Source organism: Bubalus kerabau, chromosome 2 (genome assembly GCF_029407905.1).
Source record: "Bubalus kerabau isolate K-KA32 ecotype Philippines breed swamp buffalo chromosome 2, PCC_UOA_SB_1v2, whole genome shotgun sequence".
In the NCBI taxonomy this organism is placed as follows: Eukaryota; Metazoa; Chordata; class Mammalia; order Artiodactyla; family Bovidae; genus Bubalus; species Bubalus kerabau.
Genome location: NC_073625.1, coordinates 199,611,096 through 199,637,283, shown reverse-complemented (window position 1 = coordinate 199,637,283; position 26,188 = coordinate 199,611,096). Strand labels below are relative to the sequence as shown.

Genomic DNA, 26,188 nt, shown 5'->3' with positions numbered 1-26,188 from the left:
TTTCCCAAAGTATTTAACTTGTTCCTCACGATAATTGTACCTTACATTTTCCTATCTTAAACGTCTAGCACAGTCACAGCACACGTAGATGCTCAGAAAACAACAGCTAAGTTAGTTATCATCCTCTGGAAAAAGGCCAACTGGAGGCCCGCTAAATGGTCCTTTCAGAGGTTTTCATCTAATCAGGCTGTTACCACCCTCATCTTAAAAAAAAACAAACAAAACTAAACTGGTTTGGATAAGAGCATTGCAGCAATTTACCTGTGCTGGTGGTCCTTAGTTTTGATAAGTAGACCACGGTCATAAAGATGCTGCCACTCAGGGAAGCTGGGTAAAGGGTATATGGGAACCCTGTACTATCTTTGTGACTCTTCTATAAATCTAAAAGTATTTCAAATAAAGTTTAAAAAACAGATATTAAGAAATGAGTAAAATCACATGCTTTTGGATTGGATAAATAATATTGTTAAAAACACCATACTACCCAAAGCAATAAATAGCTTTGATGCAATTCCTACCAAATCGCCCATAGCATTTTTTACAGAACTTGGACAAGTCATCCTAAAATTTACATGGAACCATAAAAGACCCAAAAGCGCCAAAGCAACGCTGAAGAAAATGAACAAAGCTGAAGGCATAAGCCCCTCGGACTCCAGACAATAGTACAAAGCAACAGTAATCAAAGTGGCGTGATAGCGGCACAGAAACAGAGCGCAGACCAGGAACAGACGCACGCACCTGCACTCCGTTAATCTAGATAAAGGAGGCAAGAGTGGACAATGGGAAAAAGCCTCCTCAGCAAGTGGTGTCTGGAAAGTTGGACAGCGGCATGCAAATCAATAGTTATAGCACACACCCTCAAACCATATTCAGAAATAAACTCAAATAAACTCAGAATAAATAAAATGGCTTAAAGACTTAAATATAAAACATGACCCTGTAAAACTCCTACAAGAGAACACAGGCAAAGCATTCTCTGACATAGATCGTACCATTGTTTTCTTAGGTCAGTCTCCCAAGGCAACGGAAATAAAGGCAAAAATAAACAAATGGGACCAAATCAAACTTATAAGCTTTTGCACAGCAAAGGAAACCAGAAACAAAATGAAAAGATACTCTGTGGAATGAGAGAAAATATCTGCAAATGATGCGATCAACAAGGGCTTAATTTCCAAAATATACAAACAGCTCAGACCAAATGACCAAAAAACAACAACAATCAAAAAATGAGCAGAAGACTCAGCCATTTCTCCAAAGACATACAGGGCCAACAAACACATGAAAAGATGCTCATCATCGCTAATTATTAGAGAAATGCAAATCAAAACAACAATGAGGTACTGTCTCACGCTGGTCAAAACGGCTAAAGGCTACAAATAATAAATGCTGGAGGTGTGGAGAAAACAGAACCCTCCTCCACTGCTGGTGGGAATGTAAACCGGTGCAGCCGCTGTGGAGAACAGTACGGAGGTTTCGCAAAAAAACTAAAACTAGAACTACCATATGACCCAGCAATGCCACTCCTGGGCATATACCCAGAGAAAATCATAATTGAGAAAGATACATGCATCCCAGTGTTCACTGCAGCACTATGTACAATAGTCAAGGCATGGAAACAGCCTGAATGTCCATCAACAGATGAATGGATACAGAAGGTGCCGTGTACACAGAATGGAATATTTCTCATCCACATAAAGAGTAAGCCAGAAAGAGAAGGACAAATACCATAAGCTGTCACTCGTATGTGGAATATAAAATACTACACACACGAACACACCTATGAACAGAGACAGACTCACAAACATAAGATCAAACTTGCGGTTCCAGGCGGGCGGGGCAGGGGGCATGGATGGGGAGTTTGGGCTGAGCAGATACAAACTCATATATAGGATGGATAAACATCAAGGTCCTACTGGACAGCACAGGGAACTGTACTCAATATCCTGTAATAACCCATAATGGAAAAGAAGGTGAAAGAATATGTAGATGTACAGCCAAATCACTGCTGCACAGCAAAAATAAATACATTGTAAATCAACTATCAGTTCAGTTCAGTCACTCAGTCGGGTCCGACTCTGCGACCCCATGGGCAATCACTACACGCCAAACAATTTTTGTGAGTAAAATAAAAAAAAAAAAAAAAAAGGAGCTCTTTTGACCCTATTTCCCTTTCCAGCTACCATCCTATCTTTTTCTTTCCCTTAACAGTAAAATTCTTTGCAATTACAATCGACACTCACTCACTGTAATTGTATTTCCCTCTTAACATCCCTCTTATCACGACCACTGGTGACCTTCCAGTTGCTGCGTCAGTGGCTGCTCGTTGGAACCTCGCTCTCCTATTACTTCAAGCACGATCCAGCTGACCGGCCCATCCTGCCTGAAACACTTCCCTCACGTGGGGCTCCGACACCACTGTCTTCTCGTCTATTCGAGCACTTTCTGCAGCTCTAGAAGTGCCGAACCTCATCAACCCTCCACAGCTTACTGAGGGCCACTAACTCAGCCCAGGCAGCCCCAAACAAGCTGAACATTGAAAATCTGAGCATAGTGGATGCAAACAATCAAATGTACAAAAAGCCAGAAGTTCACAGGAAGACTTAGAAAAACCTCATTGGTCATTTCGGAGGTTGCTTGGACACCAACTCGTAACAGGTTAGTTGGTAAACAAAGGGAAAGAATCAAGCGCTGATCCTGCCTTTCCAATTCAGACTCATTTCAGGGCAAAGTCAATGAGGGAAAGTTCTTTTTAGAAGAATCATGGGCAATAAATGCGGCAAGATGATAGAAATGGGCAATTAGTTTAGTCCTTAATGAAATAGCACACAATGATCAACAGCTACTAAGATAACTTGGGTGAAAGGCTGATAGAGAACTTTATACTGGGGGGAATCAGGCTGACAAAAGCTGAACCCACTGACCAATCTTAAAAATACTGAGAGCGGGACAGACGTTAGGTGTCACCTCAGGATGCAACAGAAATACGTAACACCACTTACGATGTAGTCTCCCAAAAGAAAAAAAAAATCTTGAGTCTGAATCTAAATAAGCTCCAGATCTACTTACCAGTTTATGCCACATACGGAGCATAGAGGCCATGTTCAACCACACCGAGAGGGTACCGCGGGCGGGGTTCACAACGTGGGAAAGTCCGCAGGACCACCCTGCTTCTTAAACAAGGTGTCTGGGTACGTGTGTGGGGAGGGGGGAGGGGACCGTGGATTGAAAGACGCTCACAAGAGATACCAACTGAATTGCGAGCTGTGGACTTCGCGGCAACGTGGGGAGAACGTAGGGAAAACAGTGCAGACGCGTCTCAGACGACCGTAAGGGGTCGTTTTTACTTGTGCTGCATGACGACAGCTCCATGGTCATCCTGAGGCGATATGGCTGTTACATGCCCGAGAATTTACAGGTATGATTTCTAGGGTTAGCGTCAAAATACCCCTGGAACATCAAAACCCAAGAAGTTGAGGACAGACAAAAACAGACTGCATGCTGGTCATCAATGACGTTGGTGATGGACGTGTAAGGGTTAACGCTACTGTCTTCTCTACTTTGGTGTATCTGCCATGTCCTTCTCCAGGGCATCTTGGCAACCCAGGGATCAAGCTCATGTCTCCTGCATGGGCGGGGGGCGGGGCGGAGGAAGGGGGCGGATTCTTTACGCGGAGGCACCAGGGAACCCCAGCTAAGACCCGGTGATGCCAGTGTGTGTCCGTGTGTGCGGCAGTCGCTCGGCCGTGGCCGACTCCTTGCGACCCCAGGGACGGTAGCTCGCCAGGCTCTGCTGCCCGTGGGATTCTCCAGGCAAGAATACCGAAGCGGGTGGCCACTGCCTTCTCCAGGTGTAACCAATAAATAATTAAAACAAAACAAAGGCCAGTTCATCAGCTCTGGGAAGTCCCTTTCACCCATGTACAAACCATCTACTAAGTGCCTATCGCACGCTCAGGAGAGCGCTGAACAAGGCAGAGCCCCCCTCACGGGCAGGCTCCAGGCCGGCGGACGAACCCCGGTCGTCTGCCTCTGACATCCTGAGCAGGAAAGGGGAACGCGGAGTCACGCCACGCTCCCGCTCACGCTCTGCCCTGCCGAGCCCTCCCCGGGGACCTTCAGCCTAGGTCCCGTGAACGGCCCCACGAGGGAGGTGGCGCTATTCTGTCTCCCATGCGGGCGCAAGTCTGTGCCCAGAGGTGGGTAATTACAAACCAGGGCATCGCGCAGGTCACCGGCCCAGCGCGGGGTGGGACTGAGCCGCGAACCCAAGCGGTCGACTCAGGGCTCCCCAGCTGCCCTTCTCAGCCACCACGCCAGCAGTCCCAAGGCACCCGGGCTGGGCTTCCCCGAGACGGAGCTAGGAGCTCCCAGAGGGATCCTGACAGGCCTGGCGGGCAAGGGCAAACGGATCTCCTTGAGCAGCGGACCAGAAGCACCGTTCCGTGCTCATCGCCAGAAAGGATGGAGCTGGAAGGGGCTGCCATCCAGGCAATGGTCACAGCCTGGCCCCCTCAGGGGTTTATAGACAGTGAGCAAGCAACTGGAGAGTGAACTCAGGCCGGGAGGCCGGGCCCTTCCGGGAGGAGGCGAACATTCTCGCCCATGCTTTCCTTAAGACGTGTGCAGCGATGGATCTTGCCCGAGGACTGGCCTTTCTTGAGGAGCTAAGGACCAGACAGCACAAGGTCTTACTCATGGAAATGCTTTTCTTAGGCTCCACGTTAACGACTGTAATTGTAACGAATCTTGCCTGGGGACCTGTTTCTCAAGACTTGTCCCCCTGATGACACAGCAGCAGTCTGCCTCGCCCCGAGACGTTGCCCAGAACCCTTCTCCCTGGCTGGTCTGGGGCCGGATATCTCAGGATGTCTGCCTTGGGGGAGGGTCTGGGGGAGCTCTTAGGACCTCGAAGTATTCTTTTTCTCTATTCTCAGCTGTCAGCTGAGAAGTATCCAATGCCCTGCTTAAAACAGTGGGCGTGGGTACTCTTTCTACCCCCTTCTGATGTCCCTGTCAGAAGCTTTATCTGTCACTTTCACTTCAATGAACACCTACCCAAGGCTCTCGTGAATGAGACGGCCTTTGGTCCCAGAGGTGAGTCTTCTCCTCCGGAGACCATGGATCCAGCACCGCGGCTCGCCATAAGCTGTCGCAGGCAGCCTGCCGGGCCGAGCTGGGTGCCCCAGGGCGGGCGGCCCTTGTTCTCTTACAACACAGAGCCTGCCCCAGGCCGCGCTGCAGACGCCCCAGCACCCCCACACGGACACGGAAAGGCCCAGGGCGGCCCCCTGCACAGGCATCTCCTCCAGAGGGCTGCCTGGGCCTGGGGCTGAGCGCACTGCCCCCATCCCTGCCCTTCCCTTCTCCAGCTCCTTGGCCTCCTGAGTGCGCAGCCCTCAGGCCCAGCCCGTGGCCTGGACACCCCGGGGCCTCCTGACTCAGGGCTCCAAGGAGCCAGAGCCCCCCGTGCGCCTGCCACCTCCAAACAGTGCTGACCGCTGCCCTGAATGGACTCCGACGTTCCCATCAGGTCACAAGCCCCTCTTTGCTCCTCAGTCCAGTTCAGTCGCTCAGTCCTGTCCGACTCTTTGCGACTCCATGGACTGCAGCATGCCAGGCCTCCCTGTCCATCACCAACTCCTGGAGCTTGGCTCAAACTCATGTCCATTGAGTCCGTGATGCCATCCAACCATCTCATCTTCGGTTGTCCCCTTCTCCTCCCACCTACAATCTTTTCCAGCATCAGGGTCTTTTCAAATGAGTCAGCTCTTTGCATCAGGTGACCAAAGTATTGAAGCTTCAGCTTCAGCATCAGTCCTTCCAATGAATATTCAGGACTGATTTCCTTTAGAATGGACTGGTTGGATCTCCTTGCAGTCCAAGGGACTCTCAAGAGTCCACTCCAACACCGTAGTTCAAAAGCATCAATTCTTTGGCACTCAGCTTTCTTTATAGTCCAACTCTCACATCCATACATGACTACTGGAAAAACCATAGCTTTGACTAGACGGACCTTTGTTAGCAAAGTAATATCTCTGCTGTTTAATAAGCTGTCTAGGTTAGTTATAACTTTTCTTCCAAGGAGTGTCTTTTTATTTCATGGCTGCAGTCACCATCTGCAGTGATTTTGGAGCCCCCCCAAAATAAAGTCTTTCACTGTTTCCACTGTTTCTCCATCTATTTGCCACGAAGCAATGGGACCGGATGCCATGATCTTAGTTTTCTGAATGTTGAGCTTTAAGCCAACTTTTTCACTCTCCTCTTTCACTTTCATCAAGAAGCTTTTTAGTTCTTCTTTGCTCCTAGTGAAATCAAATCTGGGATTGAAATAGCTGACCAATGATCTCTGCTTAAAACATAACAAAATTCAAAACGTCCTAGTCGAGGCTAGCGTGGTGATGCCAGCCATCACGGGGCCCCACAGATGAATGATGTGTTTACGCCCTGGAGTCCCCAAGACCTGCCCTGGAGAGGAGGAAGGGCCCCCTGCCCTCTCTCCTCAGCTGAGGACTAAACTCTCCATGGTCCCTGCACCTCCAGCGCTGGTCTACCTCTCTTCCCAGACCCCATGCACCTCATGAGGTTCTCCAAGAAGCCAGCTGTGGTCCTTGTCACAGAAAGGAGGGCCTGGCCTAAGCCTGGGGACATTTCTCAGGTTTTTAAAAATCTACACAAAAATAAGGAGTACAGTCTTCTTTTTAGCAGTTCCACCAGAGCAGCCTCAGACAAGGCTCTCAACTCTTTCCACCCATTCTGGGGACCGCCTCCTGACCCCAGGCTTAGCAAGCACTTAAATGGTAGCTGCTTTCTTTCAGCCACTCAAAAGCCGTGGTGCCAGGAACAACCCTGGCCAAAGAATGAAATATGAGGCAGAGCAGCAGGACTTGGAGTCAGCTCTGCACCCCCCGATCAATCCTGAGCACACTTCTACAGCCCGTCAAGCCCAGCCACTGAGGGCAGAATCACAGAGCACACAGCGCTCATTGTCACCTTGGTCCCGAAAGAGAAGCCACCTCCCACGTGGAGCGCTGAGACAGACAGCCAAGACATGGGCCTCAGAAAAGGTTTCATCTGAGAAGAAACTCACAGTCAGGATACATACTTAGGATATTCATTAACAGAAGCAAATATGCTGGATGTTCAATACCCTAAAGCAGTTTTCCCAACAGCTTTCTATTTCCAAACCCAACTTTTAACAGTCTGAAGAAATGAGGCTGCAGGCCACAAGAAGGTAAACTAAGACATTAAACAGAAACCATTCCAAATGATCTTAAATTTATGTTTATTCAACAAAAGATACACAGGTGGCTGTCAAATAATTTAAAGAGCCTGCATTTCACACACAAAACAGTAGTTTCATATGGGTGAAGGATGTGTCTTTTTTCCCTTGAGAGAAAATATGTATTGACCAATTCAAGGTACACCATGAAATAATCAGTTATTCATAAGAGAAAGTCAATGTAGTAAAAATCAGTTAAATTAATGAAGTTTTTGCAACAAGTTTATCATTTAGCTGTCAGATGATTTTACTTGTTTCTCCAATTGGGCAGAGTCCACAGCCTTAAAAAGAGAGTGGGCAGAGGAAAATCACGGGCCGAACCACAGAGCGCCCTGTGTATGAGCCTCGCGGGCCTCATCTGTCTCCTCCTCCCGGCCCCGCCTGCCGCTACCACCACTTCTCAAAGCAGATGTGCTCTCTGGGGACGCAGCTGCTCTCCAGCTCCTTGGAGAAGAAGTCTGTCATGGGAGGTGGACCACAAATGTAGAACAAGGTCTCTTTCGAAATGTGATCTCTTATCTCCTTCTGCGTTATTCTTCCTTCTGCCGAAAACACAGAATAAATACCAAGTTGAGCCAGATGCGTTTGTACTGAAAGGACGAAGCACTGACCACAACTTGGCAACAGAGTTTATTTTCAATAACTGGGCCCAGAGGTTGTGCCCCGAGTCATCCACGCATTGGCTCCTGCGGGCGTCCAGGCCGGATCCCAGCCAAGAGCGTGTCTCCAGGCTTCCTGAAGCCACAGCGAGCAACGCGGGCAGCCGGTCACCACACACTCACCAGACAGGGCCGGGCAGCGTGCTGGTCTTTGGGACAGATTCAAAACTGCCTTCAGCAAAGTAACTAAACTGCTTTGTGAGAAATCCTTCCAGGAAGGGAAACCACGAGAAATTTAAATGATTATTAATGGCAAATGGAACTGATTCAGTCAAAGCTGGAGGATAAATTCTCTGTATGCATGTTACTGCAATGATGCAAAGGTCCCCTAAAAAATGCAGAAAATAAATTTTTAATATAGGCAGCAGGAGATCTGTATATAATAAGTGAACCCAACTAATCTCTCCTTAGGTTTCCATGATGAATCATCTCTCAATCCCCCAGGTAGTGACATTCCCAGCCAGCAAATCCCAACAATAAAGCATTTACACTCAACCGACTGGTACATCCACACGGTAACGGCATGGAGACGGTGAAAACGCCTTTTGGGGACTCACCCGTGATGTACGGTCTGAGGTCTGCAGTGATCTGTGTCGTCTGTTTTGTAACATGCAAACTGCAGGCAATCTTCTCAGGAAATTCATTTACTAGATCGAGGATATTTTTCTGGAATGTCAAACGTATTTGGTCACACGACAATTTAAAAAAACCAAAACAGATGTGCACCCCCCGGACGCCGAAGCTCCACTGCCAATTCTGCACACGTCCGCTGCTCGGCTCTCCACTTAAGACAGGCATTGTTTGCAGCCAGGCAGGCCAGAGCAATCTGAGTGCAGGGGGCTATCTGCCTTTAATTGAAATCTGAATATGCTAACAAGCATATTACTAACTCTCCAGGAGTTTTTGCTTTTTTCTTTTCTCTCAGGCGTGGGCAATTAAGCAGCAGTTTCAGTGACCACAGTTGTGTCTTTTAACTGTTTCTGTTCTTTTGTTCATCCTTGCAGCTGCAAAGCCACCCAGAGCGACAGGCTTCTCCCTCAGATGGACTTAGTTCCTGCAAATGCAGCCGATGGGGGTTTCACGTACTGAGCTGGGTCACACCTACTCCTAGGGCACCCAGCCCACTTGTAGGCCTCTTGACCCTCTGGGGAGTCCCAGGGGCAGGCTAAATTTTCTGCTCACCCACCTCCAGACTCAAGCCCGCCAGACCTGCCCTCTTCTGTCACTGCACTGGGAGCCTCCTTAGCACTAGCTTTTTAAATAGTTCTGGGCAGGATAGGATGTGCTGGTTAATGCTCTCTTGAACAGGGCTCAGCCTTTCAAGCCTCTGGTTTGAACTGTTGGAGAGAAGAGCGAATGGAGAGAAGAAAGGCCTGTGCCACAAGCCTGCTCACGCCCAGCTAAACGAGATGCACACTGCGCCCTACCTTGAACAGGAGCTCGCTGGTGTCTTTCGCGCTGTAGAGCAGTCTGACTGTCCCCATCTCATACCCCTGTCCCTTGCCTGCCCGCTCTCTGAGGAGGTCGGCCGCGTGCCGCAGGATGGAAAGCAGGGGGTTAATCCCAACGCCTCCCGCGATCAACACGAGGTTTCTGGAGGCGTCCGTGGGCTGCGGGTCGAAGAAGAACTCCCCCCCGACTCTCACAGCCACCTCAGAGTCCAGGGTGCACTGCGGGGGACAGAGAAGAGACTTCAGTCCTCTGTGGCAAAGGCCTTACACCAAACGCTCGCCCGTAGTAAGGCTGAGTGTCCGCCCCCAGTGTGTCTATCAGTTTCTAGGCCCATCTTCGCTCACTCACAGTGGCTGCAGGGCCATGAACTGATTCCACTCGCCCATCACCCAGGCCGTAGCGCGTCCACCTTCGTGACGCAGGTGGCACAGCCACACCGGATGGAGACAAGGAGGCCTGCCTCAGGGACTCTGCCACGTGCTGAATTTCTGGGTGATGAACTAGCTGGCTTGTGCAGACAGGCCCTGGGCCCAGGGGACAGCCTGGAAGCAGGAGGTGAGGACCACTCCCACCCCTGCAGGCAAAGGGGCTACGCCGGGTAAGGACAGTTACACCAGGGTGACCATCAGAGCTGCACACGCTGGCTCTCCAGGGGGACCACGCTACCCCAACGGGGGCATTCTGGAGGGTGTAACCGTGATCTGAGGAACCCAGCTGGCATTTAGAGGGCGGTGCCCGAGATGCCGGATGTGAACGCGGGTGTCCCAAAGCTGCTCCTACTAAGCAAACGGCTAAACCTGCAGGAGATCCATGGGCCGGTTTCTGCGGGTAGTTTGATGCCAGCCATCCGGGGGGCATTTACACCACAGGAATCAGCAGATACAACAAATGAGGACTTCTTAACATCAGAGAGCAGGTCTGACAGCACAGTGTGATCTGCAACGCACATAGGCTGCCCTGCATGTCTTTCTGAATGGTCCTCAGGACGTTCATGGAGGTGAAACCAGTTCGCAAGGATCTGAGACTAGACCCTAACTCATTTCATAATAAAAACTTGGAGTATTTGCATGGATCTAATGTCACCTGAATTTTCCAGAATGTTACTGCCATGTAGACTGTACGGTGCTGTGTCCAAAACTTTACCAAGCATGTTCACTGTTCTAGAAAACCGGATCCGAGGGTGCAGCACACATGGGTGGTCCTGTCGCCAGGCGACAGCTGTGCACATCTGCATTTGCAGACGTGTATTCACACGCGGGGATCCTACGCCGAGCAGCAGGGGCCTGACCGACTGCCTCAGGCTGCCTTCTAGTTTCCTGGGCTTCCCTGGTGGCTCAGCTGGTAAAGAATCCCCCTGCAATGCAGGAGACCTGGGTTCAATCCCTGGGTTGGGAAGATCCCCTGGAGAAGGGAAAGGCTGCCCACTCCAGTATTCTGGCCTGGAGAATCCCATGGAGTGTATAGTCCATGGGGTTGCAAAGAGTCAGACATGACTGAGTGACTTTCACGTCACTCACCATTTCTATGCTGAAGCACAGTCTGATTATGGATCACTTTCCTTTGCTTCTCCTTTGTATTATACTTTGTACTATAGACAGCATATTAAAAGACAGAGAGATTACTTTGTCAACAAAGGTCCGTCTAGTCAAGGCTATGGTTTTTCCAGTGGTCATGTATTGATGTGAGAGTTGGACTGTGAAGAAAGCTGAACGTGGAAGAATTGATGCTTTTGAACTGTGGTGTTGGAGGAGACTCTTGAGAGTCCCTTGGACTGCAAGGAGATCCAACCAGTCCTACCTAAAGGAGATCAATCCTGGGTGTTCACTGGAAGGACTGATGTTGAAGCTGAAGCTCCAATACTTTGGCCACCTGATGCAAAGAGCTGACTCATTTGAAAAGACTGAAGAAAGATTGAAGGTGGGAGGAGAAGGGGACGCCAGAGGATGAGATGGTTGGATTGCATCACTGACTCGATGGACATGGGTTTGGGTGGACTCCGGGAGTTGGTGATGGACAGGGAGGCCTGGCGTGCTGTGGTTCATGGGGTTGCAAAGAGTCAGACACGACTGGCTGACTGAACTGATGATGTGGTTTTTTTTTTTTTTAATGTACCTGATTACATGAACTCTGAATTTCATTTCGGAAATGGAAGGGGGCACTGGATCTGGCAGTGTTGAGAACCCCTAGTTTGGAGAAAAGCACGTTGATCTAGGGGTCAGAAGGCTGAATCTGATTCAGAGCCCCTAGGAATCAGCAAGCCCGTGTGCTCCTCAGAGCCTCTGCTGCCATACCTGGAAAATGGGCTCCCACCCCCGTCCTGCTCACTGCCCCTGGGGTGCGGTGGGCATCGCACGACACTGTGGGGAGGCCCCTGGCAGCAAATGCCACATGGAGGGTGTTCTGGTCATGTGGCTGTAACAGAAGAAAAGACGCAGAGGCGCCTGCCTCCTTCTTTCCTGTCACCAAAGGAATCAAGAATCTTATATTAGGGGCATTCCTGATCAAATCAACTGAGTGGACTCCCTCCTAAGGATTCTGAAGGCCAATGCTGAGCACTCACCTAGCACCCTGCTCGACAAGTATGCAGTAAGTACTTTTTGATATGAATTTAATTTGGGGCTCTATCACTCAAAGAGTTAAAATTTAGAAATCTAAGAAAAAATGAAAATTCTTTGAATTCACAAATAGTTTGGTCAAGAGCTACTAAATGAATGGAAATCCTCTCTCTGAGTGGGGGGTGGGGGGTGGGGGTGGTAACTGAACTTAACTATTCTTAACTATTAAACCTAGATAGCATATTAAAAAGCAGAGATATTACTTTGCCAACAAAGGTCTGTCTAGTCAAGGCTATGGTTTTTCCAGTGGTCATGTATGGATGTGAGAGTTGGACTGTGAAGAAAGCTGAGTGCCGAAGAATTGATGCTTTTGAACTGTGGTGTTGGAGGAGACTCTTGAGAGTCCCTTGGACTGCAAGGAGATCCAACCAGTCCATCCTAAAGGAGATCAGTCCTGAGTGTTCATTGGAAGGACTGATGCTGAAGCTGAAACCCCAATACTTTGGCCACCTCATGCCAACAGTTGACTCATTGGAAAAGACCCTGACGCCGGGAGGGATTGGGGGCAGGAGGAGAAAGGGACGACAGAGGATGAGATGGCCGGATGGCATCACCGACTCGATGGACATGAGTCTGAGTGAACTCCTGGAGTTGGTGATGGACAGGGAGGCCTGGGGTGCTGCAATTCATGGGGTCACAAAGTCGGACACGATTGAGCGACTGAACTGAACTGAACTATTTTAAATATATAGGAAATTTTTACATGAAGGATGGTATATGAGTTTTCATTTTTGACAGAATAAATTAGCAGCAAGGGCACATTCCATTAGGAATAACTAAAACCTAGGAACTGCGACACTGGCTGCCACGTGCTTTTAAAACGCTGCTTCCCTACAAGTCTCGAAAACAGAAATGTGCAGAGGCTTGACCTAGCGACAGCAGCGGAGCTAACCCCTGTCTGCCCCTCCCCTCCCCTCCTGCCTATAGATCTCTCTCTTTATCTGTAAAAATCGAAGAGTAAAAGAGGCTAAGAAATGGGAGAGAAGATATTTTATCCAATGGTCACCTTCAGCATGTTTAGTGATGACAACAAGCAAAGCCTTTAGGTTCTTGTTTTTAGAAACCAGAGTATTTTCAACTCTAAAGTTGGCAAGAAAATGTGCCCCAGGGAAAAATAATACTCAAGAAGCCTGTTGTCTCTTTAGTGACAAGATGATCTTCAGGAGATCTATCTCCTAATTTGCTAGCATCTGGAAAGAATCAAAAGCCATCTTTGTCTTTTGTTGATCAATAAAAACCGCCAGGGTAGCAGGAACACGAGACTTAAAAGTACTGTAGAGTATAAAACACAAGCACGTAAAGGGACATTACTTCCAATTACATGGCAATGTATCTAATTTGGGTATAGATTTTCTACTTGTGAAATAAACAACTTTTTCACAGCAACTGGAGCCCAGCACACAATAGCTGTCTAGAACCCTTTACCCTGCCAGGAGCTTGAGCCAAAGTAGATACAATAAAGGAAGACGTTTATGGCACTTTATTCCACGTCCCAGCAGAGCAGCCTGCTGCCACCCAGACACTCACGTGCCGCTATTGTCCACTCTGATAGCTTAATAAAGACAAATCCTCAGGAGGAAAACAGCCACGTGAGAACGGTTCCAAGAAAAACCTGACTTCATAAAGGCTGCCTGCAACTCCCACTGGGCAGAGCGGAGCAGGCACCACGATTAGGATGTGCATTCAAGCAACGCCACCTGGAGATTTTCTACAGCCTCTTAGAATAAGTTCCTTCGTTGAAACGTCAATGAGCCATGAAACCAAGCAGGGAGCTACGGACCAGGACCAGGTCCAGGTTACGTGGGTGGCCGACGGCCGGAGGCGGCGCGTGGCACTGCGGGCCGGGGTGGCTGAGCTCCTTTTATCAGAGCTCGGGGCACAGGGCGCCCCTGCCACTCCCGCCCCCAGGGCGTGTGTTATCAGTTCAGGATACATTCTGGAGATAGCAGTAGGGGAAAATCCACAGAGAATCTAAAAAGGAACGAGGTAGCCGAAGCCACACCAAATGAAGGACACAGAAGGTCGCAGGGAACAAATGTGACAAGATGCACTTCCCATGGAAACGCTAAGGCAAGCAGCTGAGGATGTGTCTAAACTGACACAATGTGCGTGTAAAACCTAAGAATATATTTTTTATGCTGCTGTAGGTTTAGAAATCTTTTAGTTTTTAAAATTATCTTCCAGTAACAGTTTTTTCTTTTTGTTACAGTTTGATGAATTTTAACACAAACACAGAGAAGTGCAACTACCACCAAAACCAAGATACTGAACAGTCCCGCTAGCACCCCCAAACTCCACTTTGCCATCTATCCGTTTCTGCTCCCACCCTTCCCCGCTCTACCCCATCAAGCACTGATCTGTTTTTATTGCTGTGTTTCTGTCTTCCAGACTGTAGCATAAATGAGACTGGCTTCTTTCACGCAACACAGCGCCCCTGAGAGTCACCTACGTTGCATTGTGCATCAACAGCTGATCTGTTTTTACTGCTGAATAACAAATACAGGCAGACCTGGGAAACACTGCAGATCCGGCTCCAGACCACTGCCATGAAGCACTGAGTCAAGAGTGCCTGCCTGTGCATGTTCAGTCATGTTGGACTCCTTGCGACCCCATGCACTGTAGCCCGCCAGGCTCCCCTGTCCATGGAATTTTCCCAGCAAGAATACTGGAGTGGGTTACCATTCCCTTCTCCACGGGATCTTCCTGACTCAGGGATCAAACCTGCTTCTCCTGCATTGGCAGCCAGGTTCTGTATCACTGGGCCACGTGGTGGAACACAGCTATTGCTTGGTTTCCCAGTGAGTATAAGTTATGCTTACACTATACTTTAGTCTTTTAAGTGTGCAACAGCATTATGTCTTAAAAAAAATGCACATACTTAAATTTAAAAATACTTTATACTATTAACACTAAGCTATAGCAATCAAAACAGTTTTGTACTGGCATAGACAGACAGATCAAAGGAAAAGGTCAGTAAGCCCAGAAATAAATCCACACTTATAGCCAATTAATTGATGACAAAGGAGGCAAAAACACACAGTGGAGAAAAGACAGTCTCTTGACCAAAGTGGTGCTGGGAAAACTGGACAGCTGTATGTAAAAGAATGAAATAATAACGTTCTCTAACACCGTCCAGAAAAATAAAACCTCAAAATGGATTAAATACCTAAATGTTAAGACCAGATACTATAAAACTAGAGGAAAATATAGGCTACTCTCTGACAGAAATCAGAGCAATATTTTCTTGGATCTATCTCCTAATGGAAACAAAAAACAAAAGTAAAAGAATGGGACCTAATTAAAAGCTTTCCTTTGCATAGCAAAGGAAAACATAAACAAAAAGACTACAGGAAAATATTTGCAAATGCTGCTACCAACAAGGGTTAATTTCCAAAATATACAAACAGCTCATACAGCTTAATATAAAAAGGAAAAAAAAAAAAATTAAAACACGGGCAGAAGACCTAAACGGACATTTCTCCAAAGAAGACATACAAATGGCCAACAGTCACATGAAAAGATGCTCCATATCACTAATTACTGGAGAAATGCAAATCAAAAAACTACAATGAGGAACCACCTCACCTCACTCCCGTCAGAATGAGTGACGGGAAAGTCTACATCAGAAAGTCTACAAATAAGAAATACTAAATAGGGTGTTGGTGGGAATATAAACTGATACAGCCACTATGGAGAACAGTATGGAAGGTCCTTAAAAACTAAGACTAGAGCTCCCATATGACCCTGCAATCCCAGTCCTGGGCATATCTAGAGAAAACTCTAATTTGGAAAGATACAGGCACCGCTATGCTCACAGGAGCGGTATTCAGTCGCCAAGACACGGGAACAACCTAGCTGTCCTTCAACAGATGAATGGATAAAGAAAAGGCGCCACACAAATGCAACGGGCTAGTAGCAGTAGCAGGTCAGTCGCTCAGTCGTGTCCGACTCTTTGCGACCCCATGAATCGCAGCACACCAGGCCTCCCTGTCCATCACCAACTCCCGGAGTTCACTCAGACTCATGTCCATCGAGTCAGTGATGCCATCCAGCCATCTCATCCTCTGTCGTCCCCTTCTCCTTCTGCCCCCAATCCCTCCCAGCATCAGAGTCTTTTCCATGAGTCAACTCTTTGCATGAGGTGGCCAAAGTACTGGAGTTTCAGCTTTAGCATCATTCCCTCCAAAGAAATCCCAGGGCTGATCTCCTTCAGAATGGACTGGTTGGACTTCCTTGCAGTCCAAGGGACTCTCAAGAGTCTTCTCCAACACCACAGTTCAAAAGCATCAATTCTTCGGCGCTCAGCCTTCTTCACAGTCCAATTCTCACATCCATACATGACTACTGGAAAAACCATAGCCTTGACTAGACGAACCTTTGTTGGCAAAGTAATGTCTCTGCTTTTCAATGTGCTGTCTAGGTTGGTCATAATTTTCCTTCCAAGGAGTAAGCGTCTTTTAATTTCATGGCTGCAGTCACCATCTGCCGTGATTTTGGAGCCCCAAAAAATAAAGTCTGACATTGTTTCCACTGTTTCCCCATCTATTTCCAATGAAGTGATGGGACCGGATGCCACGATCTTAGTTTTCTGAATGTTGAGCTTTAAGCCAACTTTTTCACTCTCTACTTTCACTTTCATCAAGAGGCTTTTTAGTTCCTCTTCACTTTCTGCCATAAGGGTGGTATCACCTGCATATCTGAGGTTATTGATATTTCTCCCGGCAATCTTGATTCCAGCTTGTGCTTCTTCTAGCCCAGCATTTCTCATGATGTACTCTGCATAGAAGTTAAATAAGCAGGGTGACAATATACAGCCTTGACGAACTCCTTTTCCTATTTGGAACCAGTCTGTTGTTCCATGTCCAGTTCTGTTGCTTCCTGACCTGCATACAGATTTCTCAAGAGGCAGGTCAGGTGGTCTGGTATGCCCATCTCTCTCAAAATTTTCCACAGTTTACTGTGATGCACACAGTCAAAGGCTTTGGCATAGTCAATAAAGCAGAAATAGATGGTTTTCTGGAACTCTCTTGCTTTTTCGATGATCCAGCAGATGTTGGCAATTTGATCTCTGGTTCCTCTGCCTTTTCTAAAACCAGCTTGAACATCAGGAAGTTCATGGTTCACGTATTGCTGAAGCCTGGCTTGGAGAATTTTGAGCATTACTTTACTAGCATGTGAGATGAGTACAACTGTGCGGTAGTTTGAGCATTCTTTGGCATTGCCTTTCTTTGGGATTGGAATGAAAACTGACCTTTTCCAGTCCTGTGGCCACTGCTGAGTTTTCCAAAGTTGCTGGCATATTGAGTGCAGCACTTTCACAGCATCATCTTTCAGGATTTGGAATAGCTCAACTGGAATTCCATCACCTCCACTAGCTTTGTTCGTAGTGATGCTTTCTAAGGCCCACTTGACTTCACATTCCAGGATGTCTGGCTCTAGGTCAGTGATCACATCATCGTAATTATCTGGGTCGTGAAGATCTTTTTTGTACAGTTCTTCTGCATATTCTTGCCACCTCTTCTTAATATCTTCTGCTTCTGTTAGGTCCATACCATTTCTGTCCTTTATCGAGCCCATCGTTGCATGAAATGTTCCGTTGGTATCTCTAATTTTCTTGAAGAGATCTCTAGTCTTTCCCATTCTGTTGTTTTCCTCTATTTCTTTGCATTGATCGCTGAGGAAGGCTTTCTTATCTCTTCTTGCTATTCTTTGGAATTCTGCATTCAGATGCTTATATCTTTCCTTTTCTCCTCAGCCACAAAAAAGAATGAAATAATGCCACGTGAAGCTACATGGATGGACTTGGAGATCGTCGTATTAAGCGAAGTAAGTCAGAGAGAGAAAGACAAATATCACATATCACATATGAAGTCTAAAAGATGATACAAAAAATATATTTACAAAACAGAAACAGACTCACAGACATACAAAACAAACTTATGGTTACCAAAGGAGAAAGCAGGGGAGAGAGAAATGAGGAGTGTGGGATTAACATCCATGCACTACTACAATTAAGACAGTAAACAAGGACCTTCTGCGCAGCGCAGGGAACTGCATTCAATGCCTTGTAATCAGCTAGAAGGAAAGGGGTCTGAGAAAGAATGCACACGCACTTATGAACAGCTGAGTCACTGCTGTGCATCTGAAACTAGTACACTGCTGCAGATCACATTAATAAAAAATTTCTTCATAGAAAGAAACCTTTATTGCTTAAAAAAAAATGCTAACAAACATCTAACAGCGCAGGGTTGCCACAAATTCAATTATCAGTTCAGTTCAGTCGCTCAGTCGAATCTGACTCTTTGCGACCCCATGAACTGCAGCACGCCAGGCCTCCCTGCCCATCACCAACTCCCGGAGTTCACTCAGACTCATGTCCATCAAGTCAGTGATGCCATCCAGCCACCTCATCCTCTAGCGTCCCCAAGAAAACAATTGCCCATAAAGTGTAGTAAAGTGGAACACAGCACAGCAAGATCTGCCTGTGTGCTGTCTGAATGCATCGCAGCTCCTTCACCCGTTCGCCTGCTGAGGGACGTTTGCATTGTGTCCAGGCTTTGAGGATTATGAATAGAACCCCTATAAAGATTCACGTTCAGATTTCTGTATGAACAATTCTTTTGTTTCTCTAGAATGAATACCCAGGAGTCACACTGCTAGGTATTACAGTCAAGAGTGTATTGGGTTCACATGAAACTGCAGAAGTATTTTCCAGGACAGCTGTAGCCCTTGCACTCCCGCTGACACTACAAGCAACATGAGAGTTCCAGTTGCTCCACGTCACTGGCATCACTTGCTATGGTCGACACTTTAAATCTCAGACATTCTAACAGGTCTGCAGACGCAGCCACTAGGCATGGTTCTCACCTGCATTTCCCTAGTGATGGATGATGTGGGCTGCCGTTTCACTGCTTACTTGTCATCCTTATATCCTTTTTAGGAAAGTGTTCAATCCTTTGTCCATTGAAAAATTAGGTTTGTTTTCTTTTTGCTGCCTTTTGAGTTCTTTATACATCTGGATACAAGTCCTTTGTTGGATATCTAATTTGCAAGCGCTTTCTCCTAGACTGTGGCTTGTTTTTTAAACTTCTGTTAATAGTGTATTTTGTAGAAAAAAAAAATGTTTATTTTGATTAAATTCGATATATAAATCTTTCCTTTTATGGATCTTGCTTTCTGTGTCATGTCTAAGAACTATCTGCCTGCCCTGCTGTTCAGAATATTTCCTATGTCTTCTAAAACCTTATAGTTTTACATTTTAGACCTTATACCTACAACATATTTTAATTTTGAATATAAAGTGTGAGATCTAGGTCAGGGTTCTCTGTTTTATTTTTGCATATGGACAGACAACTACTCAGCACTGTTTGCTGAAAACGTCATTGCTTCTCCATTGAGTTTCTTTAGCACCTTTGTCAAAGTTCAAAAGGTTGTATGTGTCAGTCTATTTCTGAACGCTTTAATTTGTCCCTTTGATCTGTATGCCTACTCCTTCACCAATACTACACTGTATTGATTATTGTAGCCTTATTTTAATCTTGAATTTGAGCAATATGATTCCTCACACTTTAGGCTTCTTTTTCAAAACTGCTTTTGCCATCCTAGTTTCTCTTCCATATAAATTTCAAAATCAGTTTGTCTGTATCTACAATATTTGCAATACAGCACACTCTGTTTTGTGATCCCAGGTGGCTCAGTGGTAAAGACTCTGCCTGCTAATGCAGGATATCTGGGTTCGGTCCCTGGGTCAGGAACATCCCCTAGAGGTGGAAATGGCAAACTACTCCAGTACTCTTGCCTAGAAAATCCCATGGACAGGGGAGCCTGGTGGGTGGGCTACAGTCCATAGAGTTGCATAGAGTCAGACAAGATTTAAGGACCGAGCAGGCACGCACCCATTCTCCTTTCCGGTAAAGAGGAGAAGAAAGTGCCTGGGATGGGATGGAGATGGTTGGTAAGTAAAGAAGGGCACAGTCTAGAAATGAAGGGGATGGCAGTAAAAAAAAAAAAAAAAAGACAAGGATCAAAAATCAAGAAGACAAATATTTTCTGAGCTCACTCTTTGTTATCAGAATTCTAGTAGGTAGTGAGGAGCAGCATAGGGCTGTGCTGAGTCCCACAGTGAACCATGAGTTATTAGCAGCAAATGTGGACTCCGTCTCAGACTCAAGAGTGAAGAGCTTTCCAGAGACTGAAATAGAGAGGCAACCGCCCCACGGGTTTAGCAGTGCTCAGGTCTGGGCAGGAAAAGTATGTAATCAGAGACTGTTTTCCCCCCACATAATGAGAGAATGGTAGCTTAGTTCCCTTCATTTAGGATAGCGAGGGTGAAATAATCTGATTGATAGAATTACAACTGACAAGACACCCAGAGAGCCAATTTTCAAAAACTTACGTATAAAGTAAAATGCCTTAATTCTGTAGTAGGATTCACCTGAGTACTGTCTGCTGACCCAGAAGGGATCTCCCGGCCCCAGGGCACCCTTGCATCACCCTTAGTGCATCAGAATGATTCTGCTTCCTGGGGACCTCCTTGGTGGCCCCGGTTTAAGACCCCACCCTCCACTGCGTGGGGTGCAGGTTCTGTCCCTGGTTGGGGAGCTGGGACCCCACACGCCACGTGGCACGGCCAAAAAGTAAAAAATAAACAAGCATGCTGCTCCTGCACCCCTCCTGGGATCTGAGTTCCGGACGGAAGGGAGCTCTCTGTGAGCGTGTGCCCTGTGCGCCCAAGCCTGGGTTCCTTGCGTGCATTAAGTGAGCTGACTTTTGTGAGAGACAGAGAGCCCAGGTCTCCAAGTTTAAACAGAGGTTTGCTCACCTGATTGTGGATCCAGAGAGCAGGAGGGTGGTTTGCATGTTTCACTGCCAGTTCTATCATTCTCTCTTGTTCCAGCAGCCTAGGGCTGGAGCATATTGAGAACCCACCAACCACAGAGACTCCTGGGATAAAAAAGTCAACCCTAAAAGGAAAGGCAAATAAATTGACTACTGTTAATGCAATTTTTAAAGTGCAAGGTAAACACAAACTTTTGGCTAGAATGACTAAGAAAAAAGGAGAAAAAATATAATTACTAAAATAAAGAATCAAAGATGGGACATTATCACCAACTTCACCAAAAAAAAATTTTTTTTTTAATTATAAAGGAATTCTATGAATGACTAACTGTAAGACACAAAACTGGCTAACTCAGATGAAATGGATGCATTCCTAGAAAAACACAAACTACCAAACTGGACTCTAGAAGAAACAGAAAATCTGAACAGATCCATAATAAATGGACCGAATTAGTATAATTTAAAAATTTCCCACAAGGGTAAGTCCAGATGGCAGCAGAGGTGAACTCTGAAGAAGTTGAAGAAACATGTGAAGAAGAATTAATGCTTATCTTTCACAAATACTTCCCCCCAAAACAGAAAAAAACACTTTCCACTTCACTCTACCATGTCAGTATTATTCTAATACTAAAGCCAGACAAAGATATCACTAAACTACAGATCAACATCCCTTATGAATACAGATGCAAAATTCTCAGGAATATTGATTCAACATCTGAAAATCATCAATGAATTAAACCACTTAACACAATAAAGGACAAAATCCATGTGATCATCTCAACAGATGCAAAAACGGCATCTGACAAAATCCAACACCCTTACATAATAAATATACTCAACAAACCAGGAATAAATGGTAATTTCCTCAGCCTGATAAAGACAACTACAAAATATCTAATCATCAGATCAGATCAGTCGCTCAGTCGTGTCCGACTCTTTGTGACCCCATCAATCGCAGCACGCCAGGCCTCCCTGTCCATCACCAACTCCCGGAGTTCACTCAGGCTCACGTCCATCGAGTCAGTGATGCCATCCAGCCATCTCATCCTCTGTCGTCCCCATCTCCTTCTGCCCCCAATCCCTCCCAGCATCAGAGTCTTTTCCAATGAGTCAACTCTTCGCATGACGTGGCCAAAGTACTGGAGTTTCAGCTTTAGCGTCATTCCTTCCGAAGAAATCCCAGGGCTGATCTCCTTCAGAATGGACTGGTTGGATCTCCTAGTAGTCCAAGGGACTTTCTAGAGTCTTTTCCAACACCACAGTTCAAAAGCATCAATTCTTCGGCGCTCAGCCTTCTTCACAGTCCAACTCTCACATCCATACATGACCACTGGAAAAACCATAGCCTTGACTAGACAGACCTTTGTTGGCAAAGTAATGTCTCTGCTTTTCAATATGCTATCTAGGTTGGTCATAACTTTCCATCCAAGGAGTAAGCGTCTTTTAATTTCATGGCTGCAGTCACCATCTGCAGTGATTTTGGAGCCCAGAAAAACAAAATCTGACACGGTTTCCACTGTTTCCCCATCCATTCCCCATGAAGTGGTGGGACCGGATGCCATGATCTTCGTTTTCTGAATGTTGAGCTTTAAGCCAACTTTTTCACTCTCTACTTTCACTTTCATCAAGAGGCTTTTTAGTTCCTCTTCACTTTCTGCCATAAGGGTGGTGTCATCTGCGTATCTGAGGTTATTGATATTTCTCCCGGCAATCTTGATTCCAGCTTGTGTTTCTTCCAGTCCAGCGTTTCTCATGATGTACTCTGCTGCTGCTAAGCTGCTAAGTCACTTCAGTTGTGTCTGACTCTGTGCGACCCCATAGACGGCATATAAGTTAAATAAACAGGGTGACAATATACAGCCTTGACGAACTCCCTTTCCTATTTGGAACCAGTCTGTTGTTCCATGTCCAGTTCTAACTGTTGCTTCCTAACCTGCATACAAATTTCTCAAGAGGCAGATCAGGTGGTCTGGTATGCCCATCTCTTTCAGAATTTTCCACAGTTTATTGTGATGCACACAGTCAAAGGCTTTGGCATAGTCAATAAAGCAGAAATAGATGGTTTTCTGGAACTCTCTTGCTTTTTTGATGATCCAGCAGATGTTGGCAATTTGATCTCTGGTTCCTCTGCCTTTTCTAAAACCAGCTTGAACATCAGGAAGTTCACGGTTCACATATTACTGAAGCGTGGCTTGGAGAATTTTGAGCATTACTTTACTAGCGTGTGAGATGAGTGCAATTGTGCGGTAGTTTGAGCATTCTTTGGCATTGCCTTTCTTTGGGATTGGAATGAAAACTGACCTTTTCCAGTCCTGTGGCCACTGCTGAGTTTTCCAAAGTTGCTGGCATATTGAGTGCAGCACTTTCACAGCATCATCTTTCAGGATTTGGAATAGCTCAACTGGAATTCCATCACCTCCACTAGCTTTGTTCGTAGTGATGCTTTCTAAGGCCCACTTGACTTCACATTCCAGGATGTCTGGCTCTAGGTCAGTGATCACACTATCGTGATTATCTGGGTCGTGAAGATCTGTTTTGTACAGTTCTTCTGTGTATTCTTGCCATCTCTTCTTAATATCTTCTGCTTCTGTTAGGTCCATACCATTTCTGTCCTTTATCGAGCTCATCTTTGCATGAAATGTTCCTTTGGTATCTCTGATTTTCTTGAAGAGATCCCTAGTCTTTCCCATTCTGTTGTTTTCCTCTATTTCTTTGCAGTGATCGCTGAGGAAGGCTTTCTTATCTCTTCTTGCTATTCTTTGGAACTCTGCATTCAGATGTTTATATCTTTCCTTTTCTCCTTTGCTTTTCACTTCTCTTCTTTTCACAGCTATTTGTAAGGCCTCCCCAGACAGCCATTTTGCTTTTTTGCATTTCTTTTCCATGGGGATGGTCTTGATCTCTGTCTCCTGTACAATGTCACGAACCTCCGTCCATAGTTCATCAGGCACTCTATCTATCAGATCTAGGCCCTTAAATCTATTTCTCACTTCCACTGTATAATCATAAGGGATTTGATTTAGGTCATACCTGAATGGTCTAGTGGTTTTCCCTACTTTCTTCAATTTAAGTCTGAATTTGGCAATAAGGAGTTCATGATCTAAGCACAGTCAGCTCCTGGTCTTGTTTTTGCTGACTGTATAGAGCTTCTCCATCTTTGGCTGCAAAGAATATAATCAATCTGATTTTGGTGTTGACCATCTGGTGATGTCCATGTATAGAGTCTTCTCTTGTGTTGTTGGAAGAGGGTGTTTGTTATGACCAGTGCATTTTCTTGGCAAAACTCTTATCAGTCTTTGGCCTGCTTCATTCCATATTCCAAGGCCAAATTTGCCTGTTACTCCAGGTGTTTCTTGACTTCCTACTTTTGCATTCCAGTCCCCTATAATGAAAAGGACATCTTTTTTGGGTGTTAGTTCTAAAAGGTCTTGTAGGTCTTCATAGAACCGTTCAACTCCAGCTTCTTCAGCGTTACTGGTTGGAGCATAGACTTGGTTACTGTGATATTGAATGGTTTGCCTTGGAAACGAACAGAGATCATTCTGTCGTTTTTGAGATTGCATCCAAGTACTGCATTTCGGACTCTTTTGTTGACCATGATGGCCACTCCATTTCTTCCCTGAAAGGCTGAAAATTCCCCACCTGAGAAGAGAAACAAGGCAAAGATGTCTGCTCTGACCAATTCTACTCAACACTGTACCAGACATTCTAGCCAAGGCAATTAAGCAAGAAAATGAAATAAGAGGCATCCAGATTGAAGAGAAAGAAGTTGCAGATGACATAACATTATATATAGAAAATCCTAATGAATTTACTATAAATATAGGAGAACTAATAAACAACTTCAAATAAAGTTGCAGAATATAAAATAATAAAAACCAACTGTATTTTTACCCACTAGCAATGAAGAATCTAAATGTGAAATTAAGAAAAAGTCCTATTTATAATAAAGTAATAAAATAATTGGGAATAAACTTCACAAAAGAAGTGTAAGACTATTACACTAAAAACTACATTATTGAAAAAAAATCAAAGAGATCTAAATAAACAGAAAGAAGATCTAAATAAACAGAAAGGCTTCTTATATTCATGGACTGGAAGACTTAATATTAAGATGGCAATAGTTCCCAAATTGATCTACAGATTTACTACAATACTTATCAAACCCTAGCTGGTTTCTTTGATAAGTTGATCATAAAACTGATATGAAATTCAAGGAGCCTAGAATCATCAAAATAATCTTTAAAAAGAAGAATAAATTTGGAGGATTCACACCTTCTGATTTCAAAATTGCTTTAAATCACAGTAATGCTGACACTGTGGTACTGGTGTTGGGACAGGCAGGTATCAATGGCAAAAGACTGAGAATCAAAACATAGTTTTATGGTCAACTGATTTTCAACAAGACTACCAACACAATTTAATGCAAAAGAAGAGTCTTTTCAGTAAGTGGTGATGGTTTTATAATAATCTATAAAGGAAACAGAATCTGAAAAAGAATAAACACACACACGCATATGATTGAATCACTTTGCTGTACACCAGAAACTAATACAACACTGAAAATCAACTATACTTCAATTAAAGAAAAAAAGTGCTAGGACAAGTGAATAGTAACTGGAAAAGAATAAGGATGGACTCCTACCTCGTACCATATACAAACATTAACTCTGGTTAGATCACAGACCTAAATATAAACATTAAAATTATAAACTCAGACTTACACAGGAGTAACTCTTCATGGCTAGCTACTTAGAAATGACACTAAAACACAAAGGTCAAAGAAAAACTGGAGAAACTAGACTGCATAAGATGAAAAATTTTGTGCCACATACTTATGTGTAGTACATACCATCCAGACAGTTAAAAGATGACCCTTGGAATGGGAGAAAATATTTTTAAATCATGTATCTAACGAGTAATTTGTATACAGAATATAGTAATAAAAAGAAAATTCAAAACATGGGTAAAGGGGGCTTCCCTGGTGGCTCCGTGGAAAAGGACCTGGTCTGGGAAGACCCCACAGGCCAAGGAGCAACTAAGCCTGCGTGTCACAACTCTGGGCCTGTGCTCTAGGGCCTGGGAGCCACAGCTCCTGAGCCCACACACCCTGGAGCCTGCGCTCCACAGCAAGAGAAGCCTCAGCAATGAGAAACGCATGCACCACAACTGGGAGCTCCTGCTCCCCAAAACTAGAGAGAAGTCCACACAGCAACAAAGACCCAGCACAGACAAATAAATAGATAAATAAAGTCACATTTCAAAAGTGGGCAAAGGATTTGTACAAACATTTCTCCAAAGATGATACATAAATGGATAATAAGTACATGAAAAAATGCTCAACC

The 26,188-nt window shown here is 45.5% G+C and overlaps 1 protein-coding gene across 18 annotated transcripts in view; it reads right to left on the bottom strand.

The window, feature by feature from the left end:
• Positions 1-7,265: 7,265 nt before the first annotated feature.
• OXNAD1 (oxidoreductase NAD binding domain containing 1) overlaps positions 7,266-26,188 on the bottom strand; it is a 50,785-nt gene continuing 31,862 nt past the window's right edge. For 9 of the 18 annotated variants that reach the window (XM_055569984.1, XM_055569983.1, XM_055569978.1 and 6 more), the window contains exons 6-9: positions 20,827-20,968; positions 9,366-9,608; positions 8,496-8,604; positions 7,841-8,266 (exon numbers count right to left, since the gene is read on the bottom strand). In XM_055569984.1, the coding sequence (XP_055425959.1) occupies positions 8,058-8,266; positions 8,496-8,604; positions 9,366-9,608; positions 20,827-20,968 (703 nt within the window). In that variant the 3' untranslated portion in view covers positions 7,841-8,057. The other 9 variants (XM_055569987.1, XM_055569988.1, XM_055569989.1 and 6 more) reach the window with 5 other exon arrangements.